Below are 17,017 nucleotides of genomic sequence, written 5' to 3'. Positions count from 1 at the left end.
ATTCCTGGTTTAGACCTGGTTTAGACCTGGTTTAGTCCTGGTTTAGTCCTGGTTTAGACATGGTTTAGACCTGGTTTAGTCCTGATTTAGTCCTGGTTTAGACCTAGTTTATTCCTGGTTTATATCTGGTTTTAGACCTGGTTTAGACCTGGTTTAGACCTGGTTTAGTCCTGGTTTAGACCTGGTTTAGTCCTGGTTTAGACCTGGTTTATTCCTGGTTTAGTCCTGGTTTGGACCTGGTTTAGACCTGGTTTAGTCCTGGTTTGGACCTGGTTTAGTCCTGGTTTAGTCCTGGTTTAGACCTGGTTTAGTCCTGGTTTAGACCTGGTTTTAGACCTGGTTTAGTCCTGGTTTAGACCTGGTTTAGACCTGGTTTAGACCTGGTTTAGTCCTGGTTTAGACCTGGTTTAGTCCTGGTTTAAACCTGGTTTAGTCCTGGTTTAGTCCTGGTTTGGACCTGGTTTGGACCTGGTTTAGACCTGGTTTAGTCCTAGTTTAGACCTGGTTTAGACCTGGTTTATTCCTGGTTTAGTCCTGGTTTAGACCTGGTTAGACCTGGTTTAGTCCTAGTTTAGACCTGGTTTAGACCTGGTTTAGACCTAGTTTTAGACCGAATTCGCTCCCCCTTCAGAGCACTACTCCAACAGCTTTGTGTCGTGTTTTTGTGCGTTTCTGGAGAGTTTGTGTGTGTTCGTGTGTGTGGGGGGGGGGGCGTGGGTTCGTGGGCGGAGCCTCGTACACACTCGTACTACTGGAGTTTAAATAGGGCCCAGGAGAGATCTCTAGATGACTCAAACACGTGTGGATGAAACTAAAACCTCTTCAGATTCAGGTTTGTGACGAGGAACAACGTTAGAACACAAGATTTAAAAAAAAATAAATCAGAATCCCGGGTTTTTTATTAAATTAAATTTGTATTTTTTCCGTTTTAAATAATTTAAATAAACGGAGCTGCTGCTGTTAGAAAGAGAAACATTTATTAAATTATATCATGAGGAAATACAATGATCTCTCAACAAAAACACTGTTAACGGTCTCCCCAGATCCTCCGAGGGTCCAGACCCCAGATCCTCCGAGGGTCCAGACCCCAGATCCAGACTCGTCCAATCATCAGAGCTTTTAAATAACAAATATTATTTTTATTCTGTTTATTTTATATTTTTGGTCTTTATGTTTTTATTTATTTCAGAGTTTTTTGGCGTTTAAATCTTTGCAGACCTGTTCTGGTGGTTTAGTCTCGGTTTAGTCCTGATTTAGTCCTGGTTCAGTCCTAATTTAGACCTTGTTTAGTCCTGGTTTAGTCTTTTTTTGTAGATTTTACGGTAAAGTTCAGTGTGATCAATAGAACTGTGACTTCTGACCCCATCTGAGACCATGACATCATCACATGACCTCTGACCCCATCTGAGACCGTCCAGGATCCAAAAACCAGAACCAGAACCAAGAAAAGACCAAAAACCTGGAGCCATGTTGATTTGTTAGTGTTTTTTTTCCGGGGAGACCACGACACGACTCGACTCGGATCCCGAGGCGCCCGGGGCCCGTAAAGCTGCACCGTGGAACTTTTCCCGGTGGAGGCTCCGGCAAACGCTCGTCTCCATGGAGAATAATCCACAGTGCAGCATTAAAGCTTTCTGTCTCCACGGAAACCCAACCAGATGCAGTTACAGGTCAGATCTGTGGAGAGGCGACACCGCTCAGTCAGAATGTCTGTTTATATAAGAGGTTTTGAGGTTTAGTCCTGGTTTAGTCCAAATTTTGACCAGATTTTAACCTGGTTTAGTCCACCTTTAGTAAAGGTTTAGTAAAGGTTCAGTCCTGGTTCAGTCCTGGTTTAGTCCAAATTTTGACCAGATTTCAACCTAGTTTAGTCCCGGTTTAGTCCCGGTTCAGTTCTGGTTTAGACCTGGTTTAGACCTGATGTTTTGACTCTAAATCCTCCTGTGATTTAATAAATATAAAGTGGATCTGTTTAATGCCACACTGCGGAACATTCCGGACAGAACGATATAACGTCTCCATAGAAACAAACAGGTGACGGACCCCAAACCGAAAAGTTCCAGAGTGCAGCTTTAAAGTGCCTCTGACAGGTTGGACACTTCACACAAACACTTCAGGTCATTTATTTATTTTACTCAAATTTTGATTCAACATTTTTCATTTTATTTTTTTAAACAATTTGTGATTTATTTATTTTTTTTTAGATTTCAGATTTTCTCGCGTCACAAACTGATTCTCGATTCAACTCAAACTCTTATTTATTTTTACAACAGGTTTGATTCCGGCAAATCAAAGCTGCACTGTGGAACTTTCCGGGCTCCGTCAGACGCTCGTCCCCACGGAAACGTCACCGCTTCGCCTAAAGCCGCACTAAGGAACATTCCGGAGCTTTCTGTCTCCTCGGAAACCAGACCAGACGCAGTCACAGGTCGGATCTGCGGAGAGGCGACGCCGCTCACAGCCACAACGTCTGTGTTTATACGATTTGAGGTTTAGTCCCGGTTTAGTCCCGGTTCAGTCCCAATTTAGACCTGGTTTAGACCCAGTTTATTCCCAGTTTTAGGCCCAGTTTAGTCCCTGGTTCAGTCCCAGTTTAGTCCTGATTCAGTCTTGGCTTAGTCCCGGTTTTAAACCTGATTTTAGACCTGATTTCAGACCTGATTTCATCCCAGTTTCAACACAGTTCAGTCCCGATTTAGTCCCAGGTTTAGTCCCAGGTTTAGTCCCAGCTTCAGTCCCAGCTTCAGTCCCAGCTTCAGTCCCAGGTTTAGTCCCAGGTTTAGTCCCAGGTTTAGTCCCAGTTTTAGACCCAGTTTAGTCCTGGTTTAATCCTGATTCAGTCTTGGCTTAGTCCCGGTTTTAAACCTGATTTTAGACCTGGTTTAGTCCCGGGTTCGACACAATTCAGTCCCAAGTTAGTCCTGGTTTAGTCCCTGGTTTAGTCCCCGTTTTAGACCCGGTTTAGTCCCTGGTTCAGTCCCGTTTTTTCTGAGCTGTAAATCCTCCTGTGATTAAATAAACACAAAGTCGATGTGTTTAAAGTCACACTGCGGAACATTCCAGTCCATAGAAACAAACAGACGACGGAGCCTCCACATAGTAAAAAAATCCCACAGTGCAGCTTTAAGACTCCTGAGCTCCTGTCACACTTTCACCTGCAGGTTTATGATTCTTTTTTTTTTTTTTTTCCCCCAGTTTCTATGGATAAATTCAACAAAAAATCAGAGAACTTAAACGTCTAAAAAAAAAAAACAAAAGTGCTGAACAGTAAAACGACAATCGCGGGTGACGCCCAGGCAGACCGAGGGACGAGGGCACTTGGTGAGTCCGGCCTGCCCGATCCGGATCCGGGGTCCAGATCTGGTCCAAAGTCTGGGCCTAAAAACCTCCAGAGACTCTGCGCTGCCCCCTGTGGCTCGACCAGGCAGCGCACCCAGCTCCTCTTTTTGTCTTTTTTTTTTTCCTTTCCCAGTTCCGTCTCTTACCGCAAAACCGGCGAGAATTCCAATTTCTAAAAAAAAAAAAAAACGGCCTCGGAATTGCGTTGCCCCGAGAACGTTCCGGACTTCGCGCGGCTCAAACCGTTTCATATCCAGGAGGCGAAATCGTCATCGTCTTAAAATCCTTCGCGAGTTCCGAGAATTTGAAAAATTTCATGCTCGAACTCCCGTGATTTTTTTCCCGTGAATCTTCGGAGGATTCAGCGGCTCCCCGGCGTTTGCTGCTCGGAGGCACAGAGTCGGTGAAGCGCGGCGTGTGTGGGGGGGCGGGGCGTGCTGGCGGGCGGCGTTCGGGCGGCGTTCGGGCGGCGGTGGCGGCGGAGGGAGGGAGGGGGGGGGTCTCTCAGCTCGCCGGCGCCCGGGACATGAGCTCGTCCAGAGCCTTGTCCTGGTCGTTGTTGTGGAACAGGAGAACTTCTTTGATGGCGTCGCGCTCGAAACCCATCTCCCCAAATCTGGACATGAGCTGGAGGAACTGAAGCGCCTGAACGACAACGGAAGGAGGGAAAAACAGAGAAGAACGAGAAAAAAGAGGTGTTCAAGTCAGTCAACTGTGTCAGTGAAGTTTATTCTCCTGAACGAGGACGAACAAGAGAAGAAAAGAAGAGATGGAGGAAGAGAAGAGAGACAGATGTGTGTGGACAGGTGTGTGTGTGTGTGTGTGTGTGTGGACAGGTGTGTGTGTGTGTGTGTGTGTGTGTGGACAGGTGTGTGTGTGTGTGTGTGTGGACAGTGTGTGTGTGTGTGTGTGTGTGTGTGTGTGGTGTGTGTGTGTGTGGACAGTGTGTGTGTGTGTGTGGACATGTGTGTGTGTGTGTGTGTGTGTGTGTGTGTGTGGACAGGTGTGTGTGTGTGGACAGGTGTGTGTGTGTGTGTGTGGACAGGTGTGTGTGTGTGTGTGTGTGGACAGTGTGTGTGTGTGTGTGTGTGTGTGTGTGTGTGGACAGTGTGTGTGTGTGTGTGTGTGTGTGGACAGGTGTGTGTGTGTGTGTGTGTGGACAGTGTGTGTGTGTGTGTGTGGACAGTGTGTGTGTGTGTGGACAGTGTGTGTGTGTGTGTGTGTGTGTGGACAGTGTGTGTGTGACAGTGTGTGTGTGTGTGTGTGGACAGTGTGTGTGTGTGGACAGTGTGTGTGTGTGTGTGTGTGTGTGGACAGGTGTGTGTGTGTGTGTGTGTGTGTGTGGACAGGTGTGTGTGTGTGTGTGGACAGTGTGTGTGTGTGTGTGTGTGTGTGTGTGTGTGGACAGGTGTGTGTGTGTGTGTGTGGACAGTGTGTGTGTGTGTGTGTGTGGACAGTGTGTGTGTGTGTGTGTGTGTGTGTGTGTGGACAGTGTGTGGTGTGTGTGTGTGTGTGGACAGTGTGTGTGTGTGTGTGTGTGGACAGTGTGTGTGTGTGTGTGTGTGTGTGGACAGGTGTGTGTGTGTGTGTGTGTGTGGACAGTGTGTGTGTGTGTGTGGACAGGTGTGTGTGTGTGTGTGTGTGTGTGGACAGGTGTGTGTGTGTGTGTGTGTGTGGACAGTGTGTGTGTGTGTGTGTGTGTGTGTGGACAGGTGTGTGTGTGTGTGTGTGGGACAGGTGTGTGTGTGTGGACATTGTGTGTGTGTGTGTGTGGACAGTGTGTGTGTGTGTGTGTGGACATGTGTGTGTGTGTGTGTGTGTGTGTGTGTGTGTGGACAGTGTGTGTGTGTGTGTGTGTGTGGACAGTGTGTGTGTGTGTGTGTGTGTGTGTGTGTGTGGACAGTGTGTGTGTGTGGACAGTGTGTGTGTGTGTGTGTGTGTGTGTGTGGACAGTGTGTGTGTGTGTGTGTGTGTGTGTGTGTGTGTGGACAGGTGTGTGTGTGTGTGTGTGTGTGGACAGGTGTGTGTGTGTGTGTGTGGACAGGTGTGTGTGTGTGTGTGGACAGTGTGTGTGTGTGTGTGTGGACAGTGTGTGTGGACAGGTGTGTGTGTGTGTGTGTGTGTGGACAGTGTGTGTGTGTGTGTGGACAGGTGTGTGTGTGTGTGTGTGTGTGTGTGTGGACAGTGTGTGTGTGTGTGTGGACAGTGTGTGTGTGTGTGTGTGTGGACAGTTGTGTGTGTGTGTGTGTGTGTGTGTGTGTGTGGACAGTGTGTGTGTGTGTGTGTGGACAGTGTGTGTGTGTGTGTGTGGACATGTGTGTGTGTGTGTGTGTGTGGACAGGTGTGTGTGTGTGTGTGTGTGTGTGTGGACAGTGTGTGTGTGTGTGTGTGTGTGGACAGGTGTGTGGTGTGTGTGTGGACAGGTGTGTGTGTGTGTGTGTGTGTGTGTGTGTGGACAGTGTGTGTGTGTGTGTGTGTGTGTGGACAGGTGTGTGTGTGTGTGTGACAGTGTGTGTGGACAGTGTGTGTGTGTGTGTGTGTGTGTGTGGACAGTGTGTGTGTGTGTGTGTGTGTGTGGACAGGTGTGTGTGTGTGTGTGGACAGTGTGTGTGTGTGTGTGTGTGGACAGTGTGGTGTGTGTGTGTGTGTGTGTGGACATGTGTGTGTGTGTGTGTGTGTGTGTGGACAGTGTGTGTGTGTGTGTGTGTGGACAGGTGTGTGTGTGTGTGTGTGTGTGTGGACAGTGTGTGTGTGTGTGTGGACAGTGTGTGTGTGTGTGTGTGGACAGTGTGTGTGTGTGTGTGTGTGTGTGGACAGTGTGTGTGTGTGTGTGGACAGTGTGTGTGTGTGTGTGTGTGTGTGTGTGGACATGTGTGTGTGTGTGTGTGTGTGTGTGTGTGTGTGGACAGTGTGTGTGTGTGTGTGTGTGGACAGGTGTGTGTGTGTGTGTGTGGACAGGTGTGTGTGTGTGTGTGGACAGTGTGTGTGTGTGTGTGTGTGTGTGTGGACAGGTGTGTGTGTGTGTTTGTGTCTGTGTGTGTGTGTGTGTGGACAGGTGTGTGTGTGTGTGTGGACAGGTGTGTGTGTGTGTGTGTGTGTGTGTGTGTGTGTGTGTGGACAGGTGTGTGTGTGTGTGTGTGTGTCTGTGTGTGAGTGTGTGTGGACAGGTGTGTGTGTGTGTGTGTGGTGTGTGTGTGTGTGTGTGTGGACAGTGTGTGTGTGTGTGTGTGTGTGGACAGGTGTGTGTGTGTGTGTGTGGACAGTGTGTGTGTGTGTGTGTGTGTGTGTGTGGACAGTGTGTGTGTGTGTGTGGACAGGTGTGTGTGTGTGTGTGTGTGTGTGTGTGTGTGTGGACAGGTGTGTGTGTGTGTGGACAGTGTGTGTGTGTGTGTGTGTGTGTGTGTGTGTGTGTGGACAGTGTGTGTGTGTGTGTGTGTGTGACAGTGTGTGTGTGTGTGTGTGTGTGGACAGGTGTGTGGTGTGTGTGTGTGTGTGTGTGTGTGTGTGGACAGGTGTGTGTGTGTGTGTGTGTGTGGACAGTGTGTGTGTGTGTGTGTGTGTGTGTGGACAGGTGTGTGTGTGTGGACAGTGTGTGTGTGTGTGTGTGTGGACAGTGTGTGTGTGTGTGTGTGTGGACAGGTGTGTAGGTGTGTGTGTGTGTGTGGACAGGTGTGTAGTGTGTGTGTGTGTGTGTGTGGACAGGTGTGTGTGTGTGTGTGAACAGGTGTGTGTCGTTACCTTCTCCTCTGAACACTGGTACATTTCCAGACACTCCTCCACAGCAGAAGCATCGAAACCTCGATCACACAGACGACTGTGTACGAACAGGTAATCCAGCACCTGAACACACAACACACACGTTACACACACAACACACACACACACACACACAACACACACACGTTACACACACAACACACACACACACACACACACACACACACACACACACACACACACACACACACACACACACGTTACACACACACACACAACACACGTTACACACACGTTACACACACACACACACAACACACGTTACACACACCACACACACCACACGTTACACACACAACACACACAACACACACATGTTACACACACCACACACACACACGTTACATACGTTACACACACACAACACACACACACAACACACACGTTACACACACCACACACACACACGTTACACACACAACACACACACACACACACACATGTTACACACACAACACACACACACAAACACACAACACACATGTTACACACGTTACACACACAACACACACAAACGTTACACACACACATGTTACACACACACAACACACACACACAAACACACAACACACATGTTACACACACAACACACACACACACACACGTTACACACACACACATACACACACGTTACACACACACACAGACGTTACACACTCACCTGCTCCACGTTCTGGCCCTGCTTCTGCATGGCCCTCAGAACCCCCTCGTACGAGTAGCCCATCCCCACCAGAGTCTCCACGCACTGCCTCTCCTCCGGGGTCATACTGAGCAGAGCGCCCCCACATGGCAGACCCCCGCCCCCGCCGCCGCCGCCGCCGCCCACAGAGTTCACCTGAGGAACACACACACACACTTCACTGATCCACGACGGAAACATCTGACACATGAGCGATAACGACGAGTAAAAACAGAAATGATCATAAAACTCTAAATAAATCATTTTTACCTCCGCCAAGGAGGTTATGTTTTTGTCGGCATTTGTCTGTCTGTCTGTTTGTTTGTTTGTCTGTTTGTTTGTCTGTTTGTTTGTCTGTCTGTCTGTTTGTTTGTCTGTTTGTTTGTTTGTCTGTTAGCAACATAACTCAAAAAGTTATGGACCGATTTTGATGAAAATTTCAGGATTTGTTGGAAATGTGAAAAGGAAGAACTGATTTCATTTTGGGGCTGATCTGGAAGAAATCCTGGATTCTGGATCACTTTGAAATTTTAGTTAACATTGTGGTAAATGGGGCCAAAAATTTTGTTTCTCAATATCTGGGTTAATTATTGACCAAACCCCATGAAAGTTTGACTCAGGGATGGACAATGGGATCCTCTTTCATATTCCAAATTGAAAGATACAAGACAAATATTTATGGAAAACACAATTAATATGAGGGGGACTGTAGTCCTTGGCGGAGTCTGCGCTCTCTGACTGCTTTTCTAGTTACAGATGTGACTTTCTGAGGGAATAAACATAAACACGACACAGAGACAGAGGCAGAAGTCTGAGCTCACATCTGATCTGCAGCTCGGTGAAAGTATCTCCTTTACTTTTCTTTTTGAGGAAATTAAAACATGATAAAAACTCCAAATCCTTGTTTTATTAGAGTAAAGAAGCTTTATACTCTTGTTTACCAGACGGGCTCTTTTGGGGCTCTTCGGCCTGGTTTTAGTGCTGGTTTTAGTCCTGGTTTTAGTCCTGGTTTAGTCCTGGTTTAGTCCTGGTTTAGTCCTGTTTAGTCTGGTTTAGTCCTGGTTTTAGTCCTGTTTTAGTCCTGGTTTTAGTCCTGGTTTTAGTCCTGGTTTTAGTCCTGGTTTTAGTCCTGGTTTTAGTCCTAGTTCTGGTCACAGTTTTAGACCCAGTTTCAACCCAGTTTAGACCTGGTTTAGTCCTCATTCAGTCTTGGTTTACTCCTGGTTTTCCCTCCCTGGTCTTATGGAGTATGAAACGTGAAGCCCAAACCAACCTTGATCTTATATTCTTATGAAGTATGAATATTCCTTTACTCTTTCTTATTCGTCTGTCTACAGCTCCAAAGCTCCAAACGCTCTGTTCCACCTTGTGATGTCATCAAGTGGGAGTTTTCATCAGTTTTCTCAGCTCCTTTTCTCTTTAGTTCACTCGAGATCAGAAACTCCACGACTGAAATGATCCGGATGATTCTAGTGAAGGTGTGTGGAGTTTAAAAACACAGTGGAGCACTTTCTGTATCACCACCTGATGACATCACGAGGTGGAACAGACCGTTTTCTCCTCCTTTCATCTCTAGTGAATGTTGTGTAAAAGTTGGACTCACAGGTTTCGGGGACGCGCTCTTGCTCAGAGGCTCCGGGGTCATGATCACGTCTCCCCGGGGCGTCCTCTGGGGGGAGCCGTTGGGCACCCGGGCGGCGGGGGGCGGGGCTACGTGGTGCTCTGAGTCCGACAGTTTGGGGAAAGAGAGCGAGCGGATGTTGCACGGCCGATCGTCGCCGCCGCCCACCTCCAGCATGGCCACCAGTCCGTTGGCTTTGTGCGCGAAGGCGGGTTTGGGCGGGCGGACGGCGGCGGGCGGAGACGGGCTGTTCCCGCGAGAGCCCGCCCCCCCCACGCCGGGCGCCTCCGCCGGGGACGAGAAGGGCGGAGGCTGCGGCTGGTTCTGCAGGATGCTCTTCAGCTCCTCTTTGTCGTCGATGGTTTTCAGCTCCAATTTGTCGAAGGGGTCCTCCTCGCGCTCGAAGTCCGCCAGGTCCAGGGAGTGGAGGGCGGGCGCGGGCTGGGAGCTGTGCGGGCGCAGCGAGGGGGCGGGCAGAGGGGTGAGGATGGCGTTGTGGCTCAGAGACGCCAACACGGGGTTCAGCGCCGGAGGTGGAGGAGGCGGGTCGCCGGCGTCCGTCTGCCCGGGTGTGGGCTCTTCTCCGGGGGGACCGTCGGCGTCTCTCTGCGCCCTCTCGACCTCCTCCGCCCGCGCCAACGCCGCCCGCGCCTCCGCAAGCTCCGCCCCCCACCGCACGCTGCGCCGCTCCAGAGAGAAGTCATACTGAGGGCACACGACACAAACGTCACACACTCAACACCGTCCTCTCATTCTGACTTAAAGCTGCTCTGTCTGGAATGTTCCACAGTACGGCATTAAACCTTTCTATCGCCATGGAGACCAAACCACACGCAGTTTGTTTTTCAAGGTGTTTCTGACTCTAAAACCACCTGAAACTGAACAAATGTAAAGTGGAGCTGTTTAAAGTCATACTGTGGAACATTCCAGACAGAGCAGTGACGTCGCCATAGAAACAAACAGGTGACTGACCCCCAAACGAAACAAAGATATACATAGTGCAGCTTTAATTTGCTGGGATCACACCTGGGTTCGGTCAAGCAGTAACAGAGGGAAACAGGGTCAGATTTTTGACATTCAAATGTCTCTTATTCAGAAACTAGAGGAACTATTGAAATAAGTAAAGTATCAGAATGTAGGAAAGAGTTACACTCCAACAGGGTCAAGTTAAACCTGTGAGATTCTTTCAAGTTCAAGACAAAAAATAAAAAACTCATGTTGGTAACGGAGGGAATGAAATATGCAGCACTTTTTGGGCAATAAATCCAAACAGTGATAACTCTTGGTTCTCACTTCCATATCCTTAACAAACTGGTTTGAATATTTGCTTCATATAGTTTTCTACCATATGGTACAAGATTAGGTTGAAAAACCTCAGACTTTTTGACTCATGAGATTTTTTATTAAGAAAGTTCATGGTAACGGAGGGAAAAAGTAACGGAGGGAAAATTGTACAAACAAGTAGAAGGTGCAGGATTTTACATCATTTGTCACTTTTTTCTTCTGAAAACTTTAATATTACTTCAAAATGAAAGAAACTATTTCTATAAAATATGTCAGTCCTTCCAAGAACATTTTTATCATTTTAAATACATTTTAAAAAATAAAATAAAATCCTGTCCCTTCATCAACAGTTCAAAGATGGAATAACACAAGATATGATGAAATACATCCATTTATTTACATGATTTTTGGGTCTTTGAAATTTGGGAAATAATTTTTGTTCCATGTTTCATTACATGGTCTGTTTTAAAACGTATGGAACTTTAGAACCAAAAATGGTACAGAAAAAAGGTCAACAGTTTGATAAACTAGAGACATATGTATCTGTTCAATACTTTTTTTTATCAGATGAATTAACTTGAATTTTTGGCCTTGTTGTTTATTTCTGCTTGACTGGGCCCAACAGTTGTAAATATAAATTATAGTTGTTGTTTTTTTTTTTTTTACAAATTAAGAAGCAGTTTGTGAAGTTGTGAAAAATGTGTGAAACAGGAAGTAGAGACGTGTAAACATTTACACTTCAACACATTTTTCTGATATTTTAAACACGATTTCAACCAAATAAAAGTGTTTTTGTCATTTTTGTTTTTGTCAGGTATTGATTTCAGTGACATGAGGAGTTTTTGTAGGTAACAGTTGGAATTCCCCAGTGTGACGTCCCAGAATGTACAATTTTACCATTTTAAAACTGTAAAAATCCTGTTTGTGCTAAAATCTTGTGTGTTTTATTATGAAAACTCGCTCCTCGTTTCCTCAGATAAGTGTGTGTGTGTGTGTGTGTGTGTGTGTGTTGTTCCTGCGGTGGCACTGACCTGGGCGCTGAGCAGGAGGGACGAGTCTGGCACACAGAAGCCCACGGGCAGACCCACTTTGGCCGGGCACCGGAACTTCTCATTCACCTTAAAGGGGACGTCCTCCAGGTAACTCACAGGGCCTGGCACAGACGGGCACAGGCGGGCACAGGCGGGCACAGACGGGCACAGGCGGAAGACAACACCAGAGTTAGAACAGAACACTTTAAGGATGAATTATAGTTCTGTATCAGTTTATCGCTCTCTGTCGCCGTCGCCTTGTCGTTGTTTTTGATTTATGGATGTTCGTCGAGGTTTGTGCGCCGTCGAGTAACTCACCGCCACAACACCAGGAGGCGACGATTTAAACCTGGTGTTCGTGTTTCACAAAATGAAGCGGGAAAGTGGAGAACAGGACGACGTAGACGCTCCGAGGAGGGGTTTCAGGACGACGCAGACCATTGGACGAAAGATCATTAACTGGACTTTAGTTTTAGACCGTTCAGAGTTAAAAATAGGGACGAACAAGGGACAATTTACACAAGTCAAGACGAAATGAGACTGAGAAGACGAGGAGAGAGAAGAGAGCAGAGCGAGAGGAGGAAGAACAGAGCAGAGAGACAGAAGAGGAGAGAGACAGAAGAGGAGAGGAGAGAGGGAGGAGAAAATTCAAATGTCCTGGTCATAGTTGATCCTAAAGAGGCCCATACAGACACGACTTTTACACATTTTTAACAAATCTGCACGAAATTAAGTCCAGAGACAGAGACACACTTCTGTTTTAGACACATTTACACAGAACCAGGAGGAAAAGCTTAGTTTTTAGTAGAGCCCGACCTGGAAGCATATCAGCCATCAGCCGATATGTTTGTTGATAAGGGCCGATATTTCCCGTGGTCATGTGATACGTCGTTATAAATCTTAGACTCTCTACATTCTGTTCATTTAATCCAATTTACAGACAGATAAATGTCCAAATATGTGACTCCACATCAGTATTTATCTGTGGAGTCATTTGTCTGTGTGTGTGTGTCGTACTGTCCCTGAACACACCACAGAGTCACGTCACACTTGTGTGTTTGTTTACACTCACACACTCAGATCCAAACACTTAAATTATTTTCTTTTTACGGACAATCAGTTTGAGTCTGGATTAAAAGGACATTTATTAGTTCATGTGGGAGAGCCTTGTGATGTGGGAGGAGCCTGTGTGAGTCTGAGTGTTGAAATATTTCGACTCTGAAGCTGTTTTGGTCATTTGTTATTGATGATCTGTTGTGTGTCACATAAACAGTCTGTTTTCTATTGATCTGTTGTAAAGTGATTATATTGTTTGTATATTTGTTTCTGCAGCTGCATTGATGTAAATGAGTGTGAACAGACGTGTGAATGATCCACATTTACACATATCATTAATTACTGCGGCGCAGCATTTACGGCTAAAGACTAATAGCACTAGTTTCTTTACTCTCTAGTCGTGATGAGTCGTGAACGAAGCGGCTCTTAGATCCGGCTCTTTGAAGATAACGACGGGAGCCTGATCCTTATTGGGAGCCGTGTTTTCTCTTTCTCTCACTTTTCTTCTCTTCTCGTCGTGTTCAGACTCGTGGGAGTTTGACAGCGGCTCAAAATGAAAGTTTCAGAAATCTGTGTGTGATAGAAAAACCTGCATGTTTGTCTGTAGTTAAAAAAAGAAAATAAATAAACCAGGACTAATCTTGGGCTCGAGAGGCGGAGAGAGACAGAGACCGAGTCCTGACACTCAGTCCTAGCTCAGTTCTGGTTTAGTCCTGATTCAGTTCTGGTTTAGTCCTGTTTGCAACAAAACAATCTGAAGAGTCACTTGGGAGCCGAAAGAGCCGTTTGCTTTTAGTGAGCCGAGCCAAAAGAGCCGGTTCTCTAAAAAGAGCTGAATCCCCATCACTCGTGACTAGAATGTGACGATGTAAAAATGTCATTAGTCCGACTGTCTGTAAATATGACATAAAGAGTCAGAATAACAATAAATGTTTCCTATAAACCCAATTTAAAATCCACCAGAGCCAAACCGAAGTTTTTAAAACAATTCAAAATTTACAGTGAATTTTTACATCACTAAATATATCGGCGATTATATCGACAGCTCCAATGCATTTTATCGGTTTCATATCGGCCACAACAGAATCCATATCGGTCGGGCTCTAGTTTTTAGTTGATTTTAGTGTTTAGTGGCCCGTTCAGAGTTAAACGTGACTGTAGGGGGCGCTGTTTCAGAGAGTTAAACGTGACTGTAGGGGGCGCTGTTTCAGAGAGTTAAACGTGACTGTAGGGGGCGGGTTCGTTAAGTTTTACTGTAGGGGCGCTGTTTCAGAGTTAAACGTGACTGTAGGGGGCGCTGTTTCAGAGAGTTAAACGTGACTGTAGGGGGCAAGAGTTCAGAGAGTTAAACGTGACTGTAGGGGGCGCTGTTTCAGAGAGTTAAGACGAGTTAAACGTGACTGTAGGGGCGCTGTTTCGCTGTTTCAGAGTTAAACGTGACTGTAGGGGCGCTGTTTCAGAGTTAAACGCTGTTTTCAGAGAGTTAAACGTGACTGTAGGGGGCGCTGTTTCAGAGTTAAACGTGACTGTAGGGGGCGCTGTTTCAGAGAGTTAAACGTGACTGTAGGGGGCGCTGTTTCAGAGAGTTAAACGTGACTGTAGGGGGCGCTGTTTCAGAGAGTTAAACGTGACTGTAGGGGGCGCTGTTTTAAGTCCTCACCGTTGTTGTATGCATCTGTTCCAGACTTCCTCGCAGCCATTTAGAGACTCTGAGAAAAAAAAAACACACACAAATTATTATCAGAAAATATTTAAAAAGTCGATTCAAAACAAACGAGGATCCCACGGACGAGTTTGAGCAAAATTATTCACAGATTTCGTAACTGATTCACAAAAAAAACCAAAAAAAAACACGCGTGAGTTTTTGTGAAGAACGTGTCTCAGCTGCTCCTTTCCCCCCTGAGGCTTTAAAACGCCCAAATCACACAGTTTATTATTCCCTCGCTCTGGAAACGCTCTGTCCCACCTCGTGATGTCAGCGAGTGGCGATACGCCCGAGTGCTCCACTGTGTTTTTAAACTCCACACACTAGAATCTATGGGATTATTTCAGTCCTGGAACTGACAAAATCTATTGAACGAAAAAGAAAAGGAGGAAGAGAGGAAGACAGAGAGACAAGAGAGGGAGAGAAGAGAGAGAGGGAGAAAAAGAGAAGAGAGAGGAGAGAAAAAGAAGAGAGGGAAGGAGAAAAGAGAAGAGAGAGAAGGAGAAAGAAGAGAGACAGAAAGAGAGAAAAGAGAGAGGGAAAGAAAAAGAAGAGAGGAGAGAGAGAAAAGAGAGAGGGAGAGAAAGAAGAGAAAAGAGGGGAGAGAAAGAAGAGAGAGAGAGAAAGAAGAGAAAAGAGAGAGAGAGAAAGAGAAAGAAGAGAAAAGAGGGGAGAGAAAGAAAAGAGAGGGAGAGAAAGAAGAGAGAAAGAGAAAAAGAAAGAAAGAGGGAGAAAGAGAATGAAAAAAAAAGAAAGAAAAGAAAGAAAGAAAGAAAGAAAGAAAGAAAAAGAGAAAGAAAGAAAAAAGAAAAAGAGAAAGAAAGAGCGAGAGAGGAGAAGGAGGAGAGAAAGAAGGTAAAGGGAAGGAGAGAGAGGAGAGAGAAGAGAGGAGCTTTTCACTTCATGTTCACTACCACTCGATGACACTCGATGACATCACCAGGTGGAACAGAGAGGAACAGAGCGTTTTGGAGGTTTGCAGATGTGGACAGACGAACAATAATAATAATCAAAATTTACTCAAACAAACACGACTCCAGCTCCGTGTTTGAGGAGGAACATCAGAACATCAGAACATCAGAACATGAGAGAACAGGATCATATGAGGCTCTTTAACTCCGAGGATGGAACCAGGTCTCACATTTTCACTCTAAACTCCGAGGAAAACGGGTCATTAATGTTAAATAAAAAGGACAACAAACTCCAGACTCTGAGTTGTCGTCTGTTGGATGTTCTGCGTGTGTCGTCTGGTCCCTGCGCTCTGTCCTCCGTCCTCTGACTCTCGGCCCCGGTCTCGTTCTCGTGTTTACTCGACAAAGGTCTTTTCACGCCGACACGAGCAGGAGCAGGAGCAGCGGAGGGACGGTTTAGACCTCTGCCGCTAAAGTTCACGCAAAAGTAATCATGTAAATAAGGAACAAGCATCTAACTGTGAAAGAAACACACACATACACTGACACAGACACACACACACTGACACCACACTGACACTGGGCCCCTGCACGCTCCAATCTGTTCTGTTCTCTGTTCTGTTTCTGCTGTTTTCTGTTCTTTTCTGTTCTCTGTTCTGTTCCTTTTTCTGTTCTGTTTTCTGTTCCATTTCTTTTTCTGTTTCTTTCTGTTTTCTCTTCTGTTCTGTTCCGCCTCTGGGGTCGGACGGTGTCGCCCACACGATTCATCACAGTTTCTCCACATTTTTCTCCAAACTGATTTTCGTCTAAATAAAAAAACAAAAACAAACAGGGTCACGCGTCGATACTTTGCTGTGACATCGGGCCGGGGGTGTTCCACGTGTGTGTCTACAAATGGAATGTTCAGCTGTTACCGTGGAGAAACGAGCAACGAACACCGACAAAAAATGCTATAAGATCGGCTGAAAACTCGGAGGGGAAAAAGGAGTTCGATTTTCAGCAAAAAGGTGAGAGTGCGTAAGGTCAGAGTTCAGATAAGTCACATTTTTACGGTCAGATTGTGTTAAAATCAAACTCAGATTCAAGTCTAACAGAGCTTCAGGCGGAGCAGTGCCTTCAGTTAGCGTCACATCAGCTGTAAAGGATCAGCAGGAGTGTAACGCTGTGTTCAGACACACGCAGCGTCAAAAACACGCAGGACGCCTCCAGCTGGAGTCTCTGCATGCGAGTTCAGGCGCGGCCAACGAGCATCGGGAGAAAAATACTTGTCCACACGTCCAGAGCATCCGTTGCCATGGAAACAAAAGACATTTCCCGGCCTTTTCCCAGAACAATGGACCAGACTGAGAAAGAGTTTAGTTTAGTATTTAAGACATAAACAAACTGGCAGAAAATATCGGTTCAGCGGCTGTGGTGTAGATATATTTATACTCCACTAATGACACTGGTTCAGTCCAAATTCAGTTTTTTTTTAGTCCTGGTCCAGTCCTGGTCCAGTCCTGGTCCAGTCCTGGTCCAGTCCTGGTCCAGTCCTGGTCCAGTCCTGGTCCAGTCCTGGTCCAGTCCTGGTGCTCGGCAAATGTGGTGTAAATACATTTATACTTTCTCTTTCTT

At 46.3% G+C, this 17,017-nt stretch overlaps 1 protein-coding gene across 1 annotated transcript in view; it reads right to left on the bottom strand.

The window, feature by feature from the left end:
* Positions 1-958: 958 nt before the first annotated feature.
* The window catches only part of ubap1 (ubiquitin associated protein 1), a 17,954-nt gene continuing 1,895 nt past the window's right edge, over positions 959-17,017 (bottom strand). Inside the window, exons 2-7 of the mRNA XM_055160880.1 lie at positions 14,448-14,496; positions 11,732-11,853; positions 9,399-10,121; positions 7,778-7,951; positions 7,078-7,179; positions 959-3,984 (exon numbers count right to left, since the gene is read on the bottom strand). Of these exons, the coding sequence (XP_055016855.1) occupies positions 3,844-3,984; positions 7,078-7,179; positions 7,778-7,951; positions 9,399-10,121; positions 11,732-11,853; positions 14,448-14,487 (1,302 nt within the window). The 5' untranslated portion in view covers positions 14,488-14,496 and the 3' untranslated portion in view covers positions 959-3,843. The remainder of the gene's footprint in view (positions 3,985-7,077; positions 7,180-7,777; positions 7,952-9,398; positions 10,122-11,731; positions 11,854-14,447; positions 14,497-17,017) is intronic.

This window comes from Boleophthalmus pectinirostris, unplaced genomic scaffold, assembly GCF_026225935.1.
Source record: "Boleophthalmus pectinirostris isolate CB_2022bp ecotype Guang Dong unplaced genomic scaffold, ASM2622593v1 HiC_scaffold_3, whole genome shotgun sequence".
In the NCBI taxonomy this organism is placed as follows: Eukaryota; Metazoa; Chordata; class Actinopteri; order Gobiiformes; family Gobiidae; genus Boleophthalmus; species Boleophthalmus pectinirostris.
The sequence above is the reverse complement of the archived record's forward strand: the minus strand, read 5'-3'. Positions and strand labels throughout refer to the sequence as shown.